The sequence below is a fragment of the Podarcis tiliguerta genome, assembly GCF_965153285.1.
Source record: "Podarcis tiliguerta genome assembly, chromosome: 5".
NCBI lineage: Eukaryota > Metazoa > Chordata > Lepidosauria > Squamata > Lacertidae > Podarcis > Podarcis tiliguerta.
The window spans coordinates 74,011,400-74,030,484 of record NC_139538.1 but is presented as its reverse complement, the minus strand read 5'-3'; the positions used below and the strand labels follow the sequence as shown (position 1 = coordinate 74,030,484).

The following is a 19,085-nucleotide window of genomic DNA, read 5'->3' as shown; positions in this document are numbered from 1 at the left end:
ACTTTCACTGCCATTAATTCAAGATGAAGCTGTATATTTTATTAAGGCTATATTTTAATCAAGTTGAAGGGGGTCCTGAATTGGGGATGAGCTAAACACTGGATTTTTAGTGTCTCCTACCTGGACCCACTTTGGAACAGTTTCCGGTCTGTAAACCATAGGTTCAGTTTTAATCTGAAATGGGTCAGTAGATGCCTCTGTCTCTTCCTCCTTCCCTGCCAGCACCACCTCACTTAATGTGAGCAAACTTGTTTTCTACTGCTCTGGAGGCTAGAACTCAAACCAATGGCTTAAAGTTATAAGAGAGGAGATTCCGACTAAACTTCAGGAAGAACATTCTGATAGTAAGAGCTCTTTAACAGTGGGATGGACTACCTCAGAAGGTTGCAGACTCTCCTTCCTTGGACGTTTTAAAGCAGAGGTTAGGTGGACATCTGGCATGGATACTTTAGTTGAGATTCCTCATTGCAGGGGGTCAGACTAGATGACCCTCTAGGTCCCTTCCAACTCTACAATTCTATGATTTTATGAATGTTGCATCAGGGACCACAGTCACAACAATGTCGCACAGACCCATTGCATAATTCCCTAGCTGCAGAGAGCTATATTTTCTATGATCCTAGCTTCCTTGGACACTTGACCAGAAAGCTCATCTCGCTCTACAAAGATATTGTGTTTGTGTGTGTGTGTGTGTGTGTGTGTGTGTATGTATTTCTGAACCATGACGCTGCCACAAGGTGTACCCCAGAACATTATTTTTTTGTTCTGCATGCATTGTAGTTCCCTGATAGTAAATATCTGTGCAATATTGTTTTTAGAACAAGATGCTCATATTCTCATGATTAAGATTTCATGAGCAAAAGTTGAAACCCATTACCAAAATTTAGATACCACCCACCCCTTCCTCCACCCCTCCCCTGAATTTGCATTCTGTGATTGTATCGGGAAGGCAATGAAGTTTGTCTAGAATGATTTGTTCAATATAAAATCATGCTGTTTAATCTTCATACTTCCATTATTCTGTAGTGGTGGTTTATTATCCATTATATGACACCGTTAATTTGTATGGCACTTTACCAGCAGAAGTCACATTTATCGACTGGAAGGAACAACCTAAACCTATTTTAGCAAGTTGATTGGATATGCTCTGAACTCTGGAAGTTGGCTGCCCTAGTTCGTTTGTATATGTACTGAGGAAGGAATTTTCAGGATTGACATTCATGAACTCATCTCTGCATCAGAAGGGGCCAGGGCCAGGTGCATTTCAGATTGGCTAGGATGCAATGCCATCTGAAACCAAATCATTGTTGTGTTGTGACTGGCCCAGGATAGAAATCAAAGATAAGCAATGTTTTAGATAATTAACAGCAGAGATGGGCAGAACCTCTCGGCTCCACTGTGCAGAAGGCAGAACAAAATCATTCATTCTGTCAAGGTGCTGGAGTGGGTTGTGGAATCCAGAATTGCATTTACAATCAATTTAGCAGCAGGGGGAAGCATTTTTACCAGGCTTCCCTCCTAGGATGCAAAAGTACAGAATACGGTATCACCCAAGTCACATCCAAAATGTTTCCAAGTGCTTTGTTTGCTTATATATTGTGCTTATACTCCACCTTTCCCTTAAGGAGATCAAAGCAGCATACGCAACTCTCCCCTTTCCCATTTTAACCTCAGCAACACTGTGAGCTAGGTTAGGCCCACGATCCAAATAGTGTGCAAGCTTTTGCGTTTCCCAGAACTCTTCCTTAAAGGTAAAGGTAAAGGGACCCCTGACCATTAGGTCCAGTCATGGCCGACTCTGGGGTTGCGGCGCTCATCTCCCTTTATTGGCTGAGGGAGCTGGCGTACAGCTTCCGGATCATGTGGCCAGCATGACTAAGCCGCTTCTGGCGAACCAGAGCAGCACACGGAAATGCTGTTTACCTTCCTGCCGGAGCAGTACCTATTTATCTACTTGCACTTTGAAGTGCTTTCGAACTGCTAGGTTGGCAGGAGCTGGAACTGAGCAACGGGAGCTCACCCCACCGTGGGGATTCGAACCACCGACCTTCTGATCGGCAAGTCCTAGGCTCTGTGGTTTAACCCACAGCGCTACCCGCGTCCCGAACTCTTCCTTAGGTTAAATGATAAAAGAACTTTAGCCACATTATCAGGGAATTCGAAACAGGAGGAAGACCATCTTAGGCAACCAGGTGGGACTTTACTCCCCGAGTGAGCATTTTCTTCAGCTATGAGGTAAAGCTGGCCAATCTGCAGGGGCGTAGGAAGGGGGTGGCCCACCCCAGGTGTCATCCCTGAGGAAGTGACAAAATGGCACACCGTGGGGGGGGGTGGCACTTACCGCCTTACAGTGTGCCTGAGCCACGCTCCTCTCCTGGGTGTGACGCAGTGGCTTGGGGCCCCATGCTGCCTGAAACGGCAACATGGGGCTTGTGCCCACCAGGCGGACTCTATGGGCAGCTCGCCAGCCATGCCCCTGGGAGGATCACCATGCTGCCCCCCCCCCCCCGGGGTGGATCACCGTGCCACCCCCATGGGTGGCTTGCCACGGCGACCCCTGTGGGCAGCTTGCCCCACCTCCGTGAGCGACTCTCCCCACCCCCGTGGGTGGCTTGCCCCACTCCACCGCTGTGGGTGCCGGGGCAGCTAGCCATGCCCCTGCCAATCTGGCTTATAGAATCATAGAATGATATAGCTGGAAGGGTTCCTGAGGATCATCTAGTCCAGCCTCCTGCAATGCAGGAATATGCAGCTGTTCTGTTTGGGAATTGAACCTGTGACCTTGGTATTATCAGCATCATGCTCTAACCAACTTTATAATGACTTTCTTTTTGTTACATAGCACACCTAAAACGAATCTCTACTTATTTTTATGTAAGGAATGCCTATTTCTCTTGGCCACCTACCAAGAAACCTGTGTGTTTCTTCTAAGGATGGAAACAGATCTGAGTAACATCTGTATTTCCAGAGATGGGGAATCAGCCATTATATTTTTCGTTGTGCCAGGAGGCTTTCGTACAATCTGAATTCAGGATAGCAACCCTTAAAAAGTCTCATTTGGATGTCTGCTAACGCCTCCCCCACTCAGCCTTAAAATTCTTACCAGATGCTTGGTCAGTAGCGAAACAGGAAGTAAAGTACAACTGCCTATATATTTCTCCCCTAATTGGACCTATATGCATATTTGATAGCTGAAGCTGCACATTAAACTGGCAACAGAGCTAATCCAATACTTTCCCCTACAATATGGATACAGATTATGTTTATCCTCGGAATATTGACATTCCAGTTACAAGGATTATCTCACTATGGATGTTAAAAGAGCAGACAACATATTTAACACAAATATGTTACAAAATGAAATCAATACCCAATGAAAGTTTAAAAGAAAATCCATTGAAACAATCTGCCACAGTAAACAGTACAACACAAATATAAGAATTGCATATGTAAGCAGGATTCTTTCTGTCTACTTTAAGTTAATATTTCACCTGTGATTAGGCCAAGAGGAAGTTGCAGGAAATTCTCCAATAGCTTGTTTTGGTTTAACCAGAAGCGCAACCATTTTCTTCTGCTCATTAGTCAAGAGATTGGAAGAAAGCATGAAAGTTTATTCAATGAGTGCATTGCTTAATCCTGACTTATCTAATTGGTGACTTTCTGAATGTGAATGATGTAAAATGGATTGTACAATAACTGACACCTTTAAATATTCCAGTTTACCTTCCCCAAAGAAAATTCCATGTACCATTCAGAAATTACAAAAGGAGACTACTGCCTTAAACTTCCTGAGAATATCCTTATACCAAGGCTATCCACAGTTCTTGTCATTCTGATTCTCTTATATCAAAACTCTGATATTATTTGTGCTAAAGCATGGGTCAATTCCTCTGGTTATGTACAAGCCGTTTTCTCATTTAACTCACCTGGTGAATTATTTAGCTATTGAAACTGCTGTTTATTAAGTGACTTAACAAATAAAATAAAATATTGGGCTATGGGATCTGAGGGAGCCAACTTCACAATTCAGTAAATCAAGAATTTAAAAATAAATGAAATAAACTGGATTGCCTTGGCAGATATATTTTTCCTGGGACCAACAGATTTGTTCTATAACTGGCTGATCCCTGTGAGCAGTTGTTTGTCATCATCAGATTTAGGAGCTGTTATCTCTTGCTTTATTTTATATATAAATTTCTACAGATTTAGAAGCTGTTATCTCTCGCATCAGTTGATGACTGTTGTGTAACCTCTGGCTCTGAGAGTCCTGGAAGAAGGTATAGCTAATTTCTGAAAGGAATGAGGATTGTCCAAGTCTTATCAAACAGCAGCAGGACTCATTTGGTTTAACCGTGCTGGAAGTTGGTTTTTCAGGCACTGATCTTGACAGGTCAGCTGTCAAAAACCGGTGTCTGTATCCATAAATTCATCGATCCTACAGAATGCATTCCTGCCTCCTAGAACAAGTGCAACTCAGAATCGACACATTTGTGAACAAATGGGATGGTTAGGGGCCTAGAGATTCAGAGGAGGGGGGAGCCTTTTTGGTAAAAGCCTTCCTTCATGTCCTGTTATTAACCTTATTTGCATCGTCATTATTTTTGAATGCAGTGTGGAATTTTACCCTTGCATACAAAAAAGATTTTTATGTGCGGGCTGGTATGAAATAAAAGGAAACTATAAGCATGCCTTAGAGAAATTCTCCTCCTCTTTGGACTGTTTAATATGCAAGAAGCAAATTGTAGCTCTTTTCTTTTTTTGAGTCAAACATAATAGAAAATCTTACTTATGCTGGCTGATTTCCAGAATTCCCTAGCCTTGGTGCTGAATTTGTTTAGATTTCTTCAAAGGTAACAAATACTTAGCCTTAAAGAGAAAGGTCCCAAGCCATCCAAAGTCAGGAATGACTACCTTTTTATTGATTTCAATGAGATTTAGTCATTACTAAATTTAATAAGATCAAAGGATTTTGTGTGTTAGATGACTCCTGGCCACAATATCTCAAGTACCGCCTCTCCCCTTGTGAACCGACCCTCCACTGTTTGACCGAACTGACCCTCCCACTGGTTAGATTTGTATTCATACAATCATAGAATTGTAGAGTTGGAAAGGGACCCCAAGGCTCTTCTAGTCCAGCCCCTTGCAATGCAGGAATCATATATAAAGCATCCATGACAGATGGCCATCCAGCTTTGCCCAAAAGCCTCTAGCCAAGAGAGCCCACCACCTTCCTAGAAAGTCCCTTCTATTGTGAAAAAGCTCTTTCTGTCAGTAAGTCCTTTCTCCAGTGTGGTGTAGTGGTTAAGAGCGGTAGTCTCATAATCTGGGGAACTGGGTTCACGTCTCCGCTCCTCCATATGCAGCTGCTGGGTGACCTTGGGCCAGTCACACTTCTTTGAAGTCTCTCAGCCCCACTCACCTCACAGATGGTTTGTTGTGGGGGAGGAAGGGAAAGGACAATGTTAGCCGCTTTGAGACTCCTTAAAGGGAGTGAAAGGCGGGATATCAAATCCAAACTCCTCTTCTTCTCCTTTCCTGTAGCTTGAATTTTTATCATTTGATCATACTCTGTCAAAGCATTCCTGCAATAATTCTTGCACACAATAGATTCTTAATATTCCTCTTTTAAAAAATAAATTTACATCCTGTATTTCAGGAAATGCCTCACGACGTGGCAAACGATAATATGTAAACCATTCCAATAAAACACAGAAAATCATTAAAAAAAATACTCAGAGGTAAAAACAAGGAATCAACAACTGACGAAACTAGCAGCCAGCCCTAGATTACTAAAATCTAGCCGAGCTCATCAGTATAAAAGAGACATCAACAGTTGTCAGTAATGTGAAGATTGCTTCTAAATTTTATGGATACGTTCTGCACTGGAAAAAGAAACGGTGGCTAGCTCTGTCTCTGTGGCTTCTAAATACCAAATAATGGAAATCACAGGAGCTGAGAATGCTCCTGTGCTTAGATTCTGCTTGCTGGCTTTCCATAGGCAACTTATTGGCCACTGTCCGAACAGGATGCTGGACTCAATTGGCCTATTCCAGCAGACTCTACTTAAAGTTCCAAGATGTTAATCAGGGAGGTTCAAGGGAAGAAAATGTGTTGAGAAATAGGGCTTTGTATTCCCTGATAACACATTTCTAGTTGTTGGGGTCTTGGCTGACCATAATTGGGCTCTCTCCCCCCCCCAATCATTAGATCACAATGGTCAATCCATCTCCTTTAAATAGGCAGGGTCATCATTAGGTCACAATGGCCAGTCCTTCTCCTTCAAGTAGACCTCATCATCATTAGCTCACAATGGACAACTTGTCTCCTTCAGGTAGACAGTGTCATCATTAATGGTCATCAGTAGGTAACAGTGGCCAGCTTTGTTCTAAGAAGGCAGCATCAGCAATCAGGCGCATTAGTCTCTCTCTGCCTCACTGAAGCTGGCAAAAGCACAATGACCCCTCATTTCTCTCTGAGGCAGTTAGAGGTCTTTGGGAAACAGCAGCTCTTACTTTCTTCTGTACTCCACCACATTAGTATTTCATGTCTAAAACTAAGGAAGAGTCACAGGTAAGGCTGTTCCTGTTGTGTTTTCGGCACCTATTGAAGACCTTCCAGGAATCTTTTTAAGTGGAGATTTTTATCCCATGCTGTATCTGCATGGGATTTGAAATTATTTTTACCTATGAAAGTGCTTTTAATCGTTATAACTCTTTTTGTACATGAAATTGCGTAATTCTTGTTATCACTGACGTGGGAAGCGATTTGGTATTGGAATTAAATATATACATTAGAGAGAGAGAGAGAGAGAGAAATTGCCACCACAGGCACATAACGTCAGTGGCTGGTGCAGAGAGAGTTGAAGGAATGTACACAGGAGACTGGTATTGGGCTGAATTAGGCCATAACTTTATTGATTACAGGAAAGAGTAGGTTTGGCTAAGGCTAAGGCTCGCTTGCTACCTAATAGGAACCCAGTGAAGTTGACTCTGTACTGGGAGCCACCCCTGACATGGATTGGGTGTAATGTCCCTGCATAGGCCGCCATTGGTCCCTCTGTGGAATCCCAGAAATATTCACTCCTCCTGAACCCCTCTAATGGGGTACCCCCACAACCAAGGATCCAGCCCAATGCCTTATCTGCTATGAGGTAGGCGAACACCTTCAAGCTGGCCAATTTGCTTGCAGGGAAAAAATCCTCACTGGTCCCAGATACCAAGTAAACCATAGTAAGGTGCACATGCCAAATTGCCAGCTCCCCACTAGGTGGACCTTTAATAGTCTGGGTGGGTGGGTGGAAAATCCTGCAACAGTCAGCAGACAGGGAGAGCTGCACTTGGCTGCTCTCTTAAATATGTCCCTACTTTGATTGGCCTAGCGGCCAAGGAATGGAAGGTCCAGCGCAGTCAAAGGTGGGTGGCACCAGGTGGCCAACATCACACAAGATGACAATGGCCTCCCTGGATCATCCACAGTTGTGCCATATTGTCAAAATGAGTGGAGTTGGGATGTGATGTGATTTGGGAAACAAATGTTGGAATGAACAATCTGCCAGGCACTTTGCGCCCAGAATCAGCGGCAGACAGGATCTCAAAGCAATCTTCTCTTATATTAATAGCTTTCACCGTGTCCTCTTCTCGGCGCCCCTGAATATGATTGCCAAGTTGTGGCACCCTTGAACAAAACCCAGTGGCAGGGTTTTGTCACGAAGTGTCACAGTGCTGCCTGATGTGTTTGCAATGCCAACTGGCCAGCAGGGACATCAGGCATCAGGGTTCTTGTTTTTCCTATCCCCTCTGGCTTCAATTGCTATGTTGTTTTGTGTCCCAGCATTACGGCAGCCAGTGTGAGACAATGCGGATGCTGAGGTTTGTTTGCTTTGTTTTTACTTTAGTGAGTGTACTGGAAAGGAAATTGACTGATTTTACATCAACTACATGCATACCCCTAATGACTGCTACAGAATGCAGTTTTAAGTTTTGTAAGTCATAAGTGCTCAAGGGTGATCAGGGCTGGCCCAGGCCGTTTTTCTGCTAGAGGCAAAACACAAAATGCCACTCCCGCCTCTGCTACATGCCTGCATGCCAAAGAACACCCACTGTACATCTTTTTGGCATGCACCCACTGCTGCATGCACACACAAACTGCCGCCTAGGCACATGGTGGAGAAGGTGGCGGTGGCAAGTGGCATGGAGACTGGATCTGCTGTCCCACCAAGCTTTCTGGAGCCTGCTGCCCTGTGGCGATTGCCTCACCTTGCCTCATGTGTGAGCCAGCCCTGAAGGTGATCATAGGATGCAGAATTTGTGTACTGTTAAAAATGAAGAAAAAAAGTTACTTCCAGACTTTGGTAATAAGCTTATATTTATATCCGAGATCACGGAACGGTGCCTCTCCTCTCATCACATTAAGACAAGGATCTGACCAAGTCTGTGGCTTTTTCTCAAAGTGGGAGGAGTTTCCGCCTTTGTTATCTTTGAAACATGTGTGCCATTTACTGCGGCAGGCCATTAGGTTTGATGGACTTTTCTTTATGATGTTGTTCTGTGCGACTATAGTTTTAAGTTTTGCAATTATTCAGCTTGCTTAATTTATCAGGTTGGTACAATGTTCCACGTGGTTCATAACCCTAAGGCGCTTTTGCTACCACTGCGCCATGGTGCTTCGACAGCTATTACCACCCAATGCCTTTAGCTTTTCAGAGGGCTCAACCCATCCCAATACTCTGATCAGGGAGGCCGCACCTTGCCGCCACTCTGCGCAAGAAGCCGATGAGCATCTCTCTGGTTCCTCTCCTCCGATGATGTCCCTCAATGCTCTGGGGCTGACTGCGCGGCTGGCGGCAGCTCCGGCCCCTCTTTTGTTCTTCATGAGCAGACCGGAGTGAAGCCTGCTGCAACTCAGTCTGCTCCAGTTGCCCTGCCCCCCAGGCCACTACACATAGATCAAAATTTGAATCTGGGTTTGGTGGGAACCCAGAAGGCCCCACCATGGCCAGGGGAACAGAGCAATGGTTGGCAAGATGGTGTGGCTGCAGGAGGACGGGGAAGCCACACACCGGGCCACAAATGTCACCCATTGCTGAACTGGGTGAACTGCCATTAATGTCTTAGCATGCATGATTAAACAGAGTATGCATTACAGTCCAGATTTGTGGTGTCAGATACCTGTTTCAGATGCTTCAAACCAACACTGATTCAAGTAGAACCAGAAATGCCCTGAGATGAATGTGCATAATTATGGGAACAGAACTCCTAGGCAACCATTTTGATAAAGAGACAAACAATTTGCTGTAGACTAAAGATGTACAAAAATGATCTATAGGAAAGAATGTTTTGAAATAATACAGGCGGCCAATGTTCTTGTGCAACCCATTTAAAGCTCTGTAATTATGATCATAAAATTGTTTGGATAATAGAACATTTCGTTCTTCTGCTCTCTCAGCCTTTTCTGTGTTTTCACGCATCTTTCTCGTCTAACTCCTCTTTGAAGTATTTTATGCAAAGATTACAAATGTATTATTTCCTCTTCATATTTGTTGTGTTATTTCCATTTGCAGTTGGCAACATGGGACTCTGAGAAGGGGCTGAACGGCAGTCTGCAGGAGCGGCGCTTGGGCAGTGACTTGCAAGGATTAACACTGAAAGTGGTGACTGTCTTGGTATGACCATATTTGAGTTGAGGAAGCAAAATGCTCAAAAATGTTACTTGCTAGTCTCTCTCTCTCTCTCTCTCTCCTTCCTTCCTTCACCCATCATTTATTCCCCCCCACACACACACTTTAAAGGTTTTGTTCAGTTCTCTTGTCACCTGCAGCACATGTACGCTGCATTATGCACGGTATTGCCTAATCAGGAAAACAGCCATGAGAATTTCCATTTTTGCAGATTCTCCACTGCAAGGGCCATGTGAAACTAGAGTTTCTGAATGTCGTGTCAAGGTATCAAAATGTTACTTATGTATTGCCTTTTTAATACCGCCTTTCTGCCAAGGCACCCAAGGTGATTTGCAATTTTAAATACTAAAAAAAAAAAAAAAGGTGCATAGAATAAAGAACAGGCCACTGACAATCAATTCATGAACACAGGAAACAGTCGGAACACTGGTCCATCTAGCTCATAATTCTTTGCAGTCTCCCATATTCCATTGCAGTACAGTATGATACTTATGTAACACTTAGAGCCAATAAATATATACTAGTAAGGGGTGCCCCCCTGCTCACTTTGCTAGTCATGCTTGCTATCCCTACCTCATTTTTACATTGCCCAGGGTTTCCCTCTCTTTGTTTAAGGTGGGAGAACTGGAGATTCAAAACTCCCTCTCCTCTTGGCCCAACTCCACATCACAAAACCTTTCCATTCCACCCCAGGTTTATCTCTAGCTGTCCACCCGTGTGGGGGAACTATATCTGTCCTCTACCTCCTTTGTCATGTAGGGCAGAGTAGGAGTTGAGATTCCTGTTAACTCTCAAGTGCCTCCCCACACAACTCTCCCATGTTTACCTCAAGTTACCTCCCCCTTTTCTGCGCTTGTGTGGGGAAGCCCCTACCGCCACACCTTCTAGGCTGGGGTCAAACCAATCTCCCTCCCCACACTCTAAACTCCCTCAGCAGACCCAAATCCTTATCTCCCGCACCCAAGTTCCCACTCTTAATTTAAAGCAGGGGTAGGCCTCTTCATTCTTTTCAGTAAGCGCTTTCATACCAGGCAGTATGTTTGGGAAGTGGATGAAATAACGTGGACACGAGGAAGTTGCCTGAACAAACTTACCCCAGCATTACCTTCCATTTGGCTTCTCCTGCTTTTTCTATTACTTTGGGAGTCCAAGGTGGGATGGTCAACATTCCTTCACCTGGTAACTTAGCAACAGTGCTTAAGCTTCCTTAGCAAAGGTGCTGCCTGCCAAAGGTGCTGCCTGCCATCTTAGAGTTGTCTCCATGCTTTGTTTTATAACTTCCTTTAGAAATGTCCATTGACAATGATAATGAGGTTTTTTTAGAGGTGTGGGATTCCACGCACACCCTAAAATGTTGCAGGGTGCTATCTGACTTACGGCTCAGATTTTGAACTAAATAAATTAAAAAGAGAAAGGCTGATTTCCTAACCTACTGCAGCTCCGGAAAAAGAAAAACCTACAATGTACTTGCAAAAACAGCACCTAGCTTAGAAGTTATTTGCTGCGTTGAACATTGTGACCTCAATATGTTGTTTTCTTTCTGTATCAAAAGTGTATGGGCATGCCAGTTGCTTGTTTGTGATGTCAAATCCAAGTTGAAAAGAGACTCTAGTCTGCAATATGATGTATGCAAGCCCCCTACACCTCGCAGCTTCAGTTCTTTGTCCCCCCTCCCTTTTGCTTTTGCTATTCTCTAAGATCACAGTGCATTAAAGCAACTTAGAGTGCTTCAGTGAGATCTTTAGGACACCCCCTCCCCCTGCAATCTGTTATTCGCTTTCTCCCCTCCAGCTGTTAAGGGTCATGATCAGATCTCCTGTCTGTCCAGGAGGTGAGCTGTTCTACCCCCGAGAAGATGTCAGCAGCACTTTGCATAGATAGCCAAGAGCAACGGCAGTAAAATCAGTTGGGCTGGCATCCCCCTGGCAAGTGAGCGTGTAGTCTATGTCATATTGAAACCATCACCCTACAGGATCCCCTGTCCTCTTGTGGTTTCCAAAGTGCAGTTCATTAACTCTCAAAGCACCTCGGGGGGCCAGCCACTCTAAGATTTATTTTGGGGTTGGTTCAAAATTATGAATAATGGAAGAACGAGTAACAGATTTCTCACTTTTATCCTGGAAGTCTCTCCCCACCCCCGCCCCCCTTGGAAAGTCAATCCAATAAATGTGAAGCTAAAGTGCTGGAGGCTTGGCAACATCACCATTCTGGGTGCCATTGATACCGTGAGCTGGACTATCTTTGATTAATCATCTTTAAATTTCCATTTAAGCATCAGCTTAAACCTTGCTTTGTTCTCAGGAAGAACCTTTTGTTATGGTGGCTGAGAATATACTTGGACAGCCCAAGCGCTATAAAGGCTTCTCCATTGACGTCCTGGATGCACTTTCGAAGAATCTGGGCTTCAAGTATGAGATCTATCAATCTCCAGATGGCAGATACGGGCAACAGCTCCATAACAGCTCATGGAATGGCATGATTGGAGAACTAATTAACAAGGTATATAGGGCAGAAAGACTATATATTCTGTGAACTGCCTTGAGACCTCCTGGTATAGGGCGGTATATAAATTCAACTAATAATAATACAGTCATACCTCATGTTACGTTTACTTCATGATACGTTTGCTTCATGATTACTTCCGGGTTTCGCCGCTTGTGCATACTCAGATGCGCAAAATGACGTCACGCGCATGCGCAGAAACGGTGAATCACAATCTGTGCATGTGCAGACGCGCTGCTGTGGGTTGCGTTCTATTCATGTTGCAAATGGGCCTCCAGAACGGATCCCATTCACAACCAGAGGTACCAGTGTAATAATAATAATAATAATAATAATAATAATAATAATAATAATAATTGGAGAACGAACTCAACAAGGCACTCCTATACCTGCCTAATCCCTTATACCTGCTTAATGAGACTTACTCCCAGGTAAATGGGTATAGGATTTGACCTAAATTGAGGATATGTAACATGTCAACTAGAGGGACGCGGGTGGCGCTGTTGGTAAAACCTCAGCGCCTAGGACTTGCCGATCGCATGGTCGGCGGTTCGAATCCCCGCGGCGGGGTGCGCTCCCGTCGTTCGGTCCCAGTGCCTGCCAACCTAGCAGTTCAAAAGCACCCCCGGGTGCAAGTAGATAAATAGGGACCGCTTACCAGCAGGAAGGTAAACGGCGTTCCATGGGCTGCATTGGCTCGCCAGATGCAGCTTGTCACTCTGGCCACGTGACCCGGAAGTGTCTGCGGACAGCGCTGGCTCCCGGCCTCTAGAGTGAGATGAGCGCACAACCCTAGAGTCTGTCAAGACTGGCCCGTACGGGCAGGGGTACCTTTACCTTTACCTAACATGTCAACTATATGGAGCCACTTTGCCTGCCTCAAAATATTGCCACTGTAATAATTACTGCAATTAAAGACTAATATTTGGAATATTGCCTTTTTAACATCAAAATGTAGATACTTGGGATGTGCCAGAAATCCTTGGAAGATTTCATTAGCCTTATTGAAACAATATTGGCTTATTTTGAATATCTCAGATATTTTACCTAAAGAGAAACTTTCTATCTGTTTCAGTTTAGCCTATAAGTGAAATCCTAGGACTCTCTCCCTGTGAAAATTTGCTAGATTTGTCAACACACTTTTTTTGGTTTCCCCTTGAAATTCTGCAAATGTTTCACCTGAGGAGGAACTTGGAATTGCACTTGAATTTTCGTTTAGAGGAGAAATCCAGTGGCCACTCTAAAACAGATAACTTTGTGAAATGGCTAAAGGATGGTACTTACAAATAGGGGTGTACATTATATGCACACAACAGCAGACTACGAATTCCCCTTACATGCTTTATGGCATCCTTTCTGCTATCACTTTCTTACTAAAAGCCACTCCACCTTGATTTCCAAGTGGGCTAGATGCATGCTTTTTATAGTAATGCTATTTTATAATGAACAGTTGAGTGGTTTCCCAAAGAGCAAGTTATAGTTTTGCCTTAAAGAGAGAGAGAGAGACTTTTAAAATGTAGAAAATGGAAAACACATCTCAAAGTGATTGAGTCGCAACTGATTTGGGGGCACTTGTGTTCACTTGGATTAAGTGAATGCTGCTTAAAGCAAAGCGGAACAGATTTCACTATTTAATCCTTAGGAGCACAGATGCTGGAATATATTTTGTAGGAAACATCACTTCATTTCTGACTGAGGTTGAACATTGTCATAGCAATAGAATGAAATCTTAGGCATTTATATTCAATGGTGTGGCCTTTTCCAAATACCTTTGCTCTATTGCGTTATACTGTATTGCTTGTCACCTAGTATTTCTGCTCACAGAAAGTTTAAGATGCAAATGAAAGCAAAACATAACATCAAAAAACTGTTATGGCTATAATGCTGTAGAGGAATATCCTTAACCTTATCACTATTTCAAAGCATCTCGGTAGTGGCACCCGCCCTGTGGAACGCCCTCCCATCAGATGTCAAGGAAATAAACAACTATCCGACTTTTAGGAGACATCCGAAGGCAGCCCTGTTTAGGGAAGTTTTTAATGTTCTGTTGAAAGCCACCCAGAGTGGCTGGGAAAACCCAGCCAGATGGGCGGAGTAGAAATAAATTATTATTATTATTATTAATTATTATTATTATTATTATTATTATTATTATTTATTATTATTCTGGATGTTCATGTGACCTTCGGAGTAGAAATAAATTATTATTATTATTATTATTATTATTATTATTATTATTATTATTATTATTATTATCCTGGATGTTCATGTCACCTTCTTTGTTTGTTGCTTTGAAATAACACACTCAGTCCTCAGAAAATCAGTCTGCTTTGGGAGCATTTCAGAATAGGCTATTTTGCTCATGTGAAAAAAGCTACACATGAGCAGGGCTGAGCATGCAAAGCACCACCTCCAAGTTGTAGAGCAGCCTTTCTCAACCCTCAACAAGAGTTTCCCAAACTTGGGCCTCCTGCAGTTTTTGGACCACAGTTCTCATCATCCCTGACCACTAATCCTGCTAGCTAGGGATGTTGGGAGTTGTAGTCCAACAACATCCGGGAACCCAAGATTGACAAAGGCTGTTGTATAGGGAAAAGCTGTGTAGTGGAAGGCCTCGGAGAAGCACCCTGCTTTAGTCCATCACCTTCCACAAATGGAAGTGGGAGCGGGTATAGAGCTCATATGCAAATCCCCCACACAGGCAGAATGCCTGGGCAGAACTATGGGGCTCCTCTTTTCATCTGTCCATTTCCTGCTAAGTCTTAAAGGGACACCATCAGCATGTTATTCTTCACAGCAAAATCGTTTTAGGAATGCAAACTTCTCCACCTTGTTTCCAATTGTTCATTTGTATTCATCATTGCAGCACAATTCATGCATTGATGTAGGGTACAGTGCGTACAAAAACAAGTTAGTACATAAGATGAATAGTTCATACAGTGAGTTGTATGCAGTAATAAGCAATCACCAGCACCCTATGCTTTCTTCTTCATAATGGTTCAGTGAAATGTTTTGAACATCTAGAGTGGTTTTGGAATTGTATTTTTCAAAGAGCAGCCCCACATATGCCACAGATGGGAAGGTATTTGTGGACAAGTTGGAGACTTTCCAAAGGAGCTTTGTTATGACATAGGCTGACCTACCGTTTCACTTGAAGCAGTCAATAGTCGCAGTTCCACTCAGCACATCCAAGCCTTTTGAATCCCAGACCTTGGGTACTGAAATTTATTTGAATGGATAAGGGTCCTGCAATTATAGTTCATTTGCATACACAACAAAATCATGTTGTGCATTCTCTCTCCCCCCTCCCCCCGGACTTTACCATTTAGTCTGAATGTTCTTCACAACGCCCTCTCCCCTACGCAGAAAAGTAGCATGCAAGAGAGAAAGGCTCCCAGTGGTATTCTAGTTTTCTATGGGTAGAAAATCCGTTTCTTTCTTTCTTTGTTTTATAATGGTAGAACATTGAAACCTTCATGCCATCACCTGCAGCCTAAGAAAGAAACAGGAGAATTTCCACCCAAAGTTAACTAACTCGCTGCCCTCATGCTAAGCAGGGCATCGCATCCTTCCCCCCACCAGAATCTGTGTCCACACCAGTGATAATGTCCCCAGCCCTTCTTCATTCTGAAGGACTTAAAATATGCAGAGGCCAGTGCCAGTCCAATATGTTTTGTTGCCTGAAGCGGAGCTCAGATGGCATCCCCTCCTTGCTTTAAAAAGCCTTACGGCACCATTTAGACACCAGTTCATCTATTCCCAGCTCTGTGGCGCTTCCTGACACCAGTCACCTCACGCTGCAGCATGGCAGGGCTAGATATGCATTTTTTCCCCCCTTTTTACAAATAGCCAGAGTGGATTGCTGCATCTAGTCCTGGTCTTTGGTGGAGTGGGGTTTGTTTTCCCCCCCTCTCCGCCATAACTTTTTCGGAGCAGAACCTAGCAGTTTTTCTCCCTCCTTCCCACCTTTCCTTTGCTGATGAATGGCAAACAGTTCCGCTGGACCAGGAAAGGCTCTGACCATTGTTTCTGTTCCCTTTGCAGAGAGCTGACTTGGCCATCTCCGCCATCACTATCACACCGGAACGGGAGAGTGTTGTAGACTTCAGCAAGCGCTATATGGATTATTCTGTAGGAATCCTGATCAAGAAACCAGAAGAGAAGATCAACATCTTTTCTCTCTTTGCCCCCTTTGATTTTGCGGTGTGGGCTTGCATCGCTGCGGCCATCCCTGTGGTTGGCGTTCTGATATTTGTGCTGAACCGAATCCAAGCAGTAAGAGCCCAGAACTCTTCCCAGTCCACTGCCTCCGCATCCTCCACACTTCACAGTGCCATTTGGATTGTGTACGGGGCCTTTGTCCAGCAAGGTACTTGGTCAAGTATTTTTCTGTCTGACAAAAAAAACCCACAGTACTGATGGCTATTCACTACTTTTCAGTCTCAGCACAAAAGGGTAGGCCATGGACTAACCTTTCACAAATAATTGCTTGAAGGGTACATTACAGAACTTGTTCTGCTACTGACATAACACTTTGAGTTGACATAGCGTGATTTCACAGTGCACAAAACATGTATATTTTTGTACTCCGAGCTGCTTGTTAAAGTCTCATTTTTAGTTGTTATTTTATTTCTCCCTCACGCTTTAAAAGTAGTATTCTAGGGCAGTGATACACAAAACACTATGTTGGTCTTTTAAGCTGACCCCAAATAATCCGTTTGTGCCAAATTATATACTTCTGAGTGAACATGACATGATTTTATTATTTTTTATTAAATTTCTATACCGCCCTTCACAGGGTGGTTTACAATATAGAAAGGCAGTAATTCATAATACAGAAACAAATAAAAACAATACCCCCACATATAAATTATTCTACTTTTGAAAACACCCATATAAATATGGTTTGTTATTTTAGGACATTAGGAGGGTAGTATTTTATGGCTTATGTAAATGTGCTGAGGTTTCCGCTCACTATATATATATAGCAAATTGTTGTAGTATTTATGCTTTGTGGCTTTAAAAAAAGCCTTAAGTGCCATTAGTCTTAAGTGCAGGTGAACTTTTTGAAAAGTGACTGGAGTAAAAATTACTCGCAGTGGTCAGGAGCTGCTAACTGTAGCTCCAGTTGATCTGCATTGCCCTATAAAAGCTAGCTGAGCCTCTGAAATAAATTTTCTGATACAAGGTCTGTCTCAAACGCACAAGCTACCTTGCCTCTTTGAGCCAAGCTACTGGAGCAGAAGAATCCCCAACAGCTCTCACATATGCTATGCATATACAACCCAGGTTTCCTAAAGTAACCAGCACATAAACAGATACATACAGAAATGCGTGTGCCTCTGAAATAACATGTACGTCTTAATACAGTTACATAATTATGCTGCAGAAATGTAGATGACTATGAATGAGCTGCTGAGGTATTAGAGGGCACTTAGTAAAATAGGCAGTCCGATGTAAACAAGACGTGGTCAGAGTGAAGCTGCCAGATTCGGCGTATAAATCTGTTTAATTCTTCCTCCATCCCTGTTTTGAACATGCGGAAAATCCTCACCACATTATTTTGTTGTTCTCATAGCTAAGCTCTGTATGTGACTCTGACATGAGAGCCAGTGTGGTGTAGTGGTTAAGAGCGGTAGTCTTGTAATCTGGGGAACCGGGTTTGCGTCTCTGCTCCTCCACATGCAGCTGCTGGGTGACCTTGGGCCAGTCACACTTCTTTGAAGTCTCTCAGCCCCACTCACTCACAGAGTGTTTGTTGTGGGGGAGGAAGGGAAAGGAGAATGTTAGCCGCTTTGAGACTCCTTAAAGGGAGTGAAAGGCGGGATATCAAATCCAAACTCCTTCTTAGTGGCTGAAAGAACAGAGGTTAAAGGGCAAGAGGAATTTTCCATGGAGTGCAGGGTCCACTGTGGCATTCAACACTAAAAGGACGTCCCTCCCTAACTGCTGCACTCTTTTTGCAGTGTCCGTATTATACCTATTTTCAGCCTGTGCTCCTACTGGGAGGAGAATTACGTAGTTCAATGCATGCTGTAGCCAGCAGCATCTCATCATGCAGTGAAGCAGACTCCTAAGAATGTAAACGCTCCGTCACTGGATCGGATCAAATTCCATTTAGCCCAAATAGACGCCTCTAGAAATGCAAAAAGTCGGGCAATAAATAAAGACAACAATGGTCCTACCCTGCCTAATGTCTGGTAAATAATAATGTGAAGAGTAGATTAGAACTTGTTCCATTATTCCTTAACCTTCCACAAGTTAATAGGAATGATCCAGCTACATATAAAAATCTTCTGGCCCTTTAATTTCAAAGTTAGAGATAAGCAAATCTGTAACCAAAACAAATAGAATTGTAGAGATCTTCTTCTTTTCTAGATTATTCCCGAATGTGTTCTTTTGTCAACTGACTTCATTTGAAGTCTTGCATTTCAAACTGAATTTTGTTGATTACCGCATGGTAGTAATCCCCCCCCCCTTTAATTACAAGGATACATCTTGCAAGGCTGTTAGAAAAGAAATTGGGAGAGGAGCAAGATGCAAAACTTTTAATGGGAAAGTTTGCCCACTAAATGTGGTCTCATTGAGATAGTTGTCTCACAAGCTTCAGTAATATAAGAAAAGAAGCACTTTAAATTAAGCAACCAACAACAGGTGTAATCAAAGATCGACTGATAGTGAATGTGCCTTTGAATTAAAGGAAAAGCACAATTGTGTAGGAATCATCTATCCCCATAAATGATTTAAAAACAGATCAAGAAATGATATAACTAACGCCATAGTGTCTTGCTCATATTTTGTTTTATCTTAATAAATATCTAACGTCACCATCTTTGCTTGGGGTGTTTAGTTTTGGTCAGGTTTGTATAGTTTTCTATAGTACAGTATGGGGATTTACAGCTTTTTG

At 43.2% G+C, this 19,085-nt stretch overlaps 1 protein-coding gene across 6 annotated transcripts in view; it reads left to right on the top strand.

The window, feature by feature from the left end:
• Positions 1–19,085, top strand: part of GRID1 (glutamate ionotropic receptor delta type subunit 1) — a 696,635-nt gene that overhangs the window by 600,204 nt on the left and 77,346 nt on the right. For all 6 annotated transcript variants that reach the window (XM_083439934.1, XM_083439933.1, XM_083439935.1 and 3 more), the window contains exons 9-11: positions 9,560–9,661; positions 11,978–12,175; positions 16,223–16,547. In XM_083439934.1, coding sequence (XP_083296060.1) covers positions 9,560–9,661; positions 11,978–12,175; positions 16,223–16,547 — 625 coding nt within the window. The remainder of the gene's footprint in view (positions 1–9,559; positions 9,662–11,977; positions 12,176–16,222; positions 16,548–19,085) is intronic.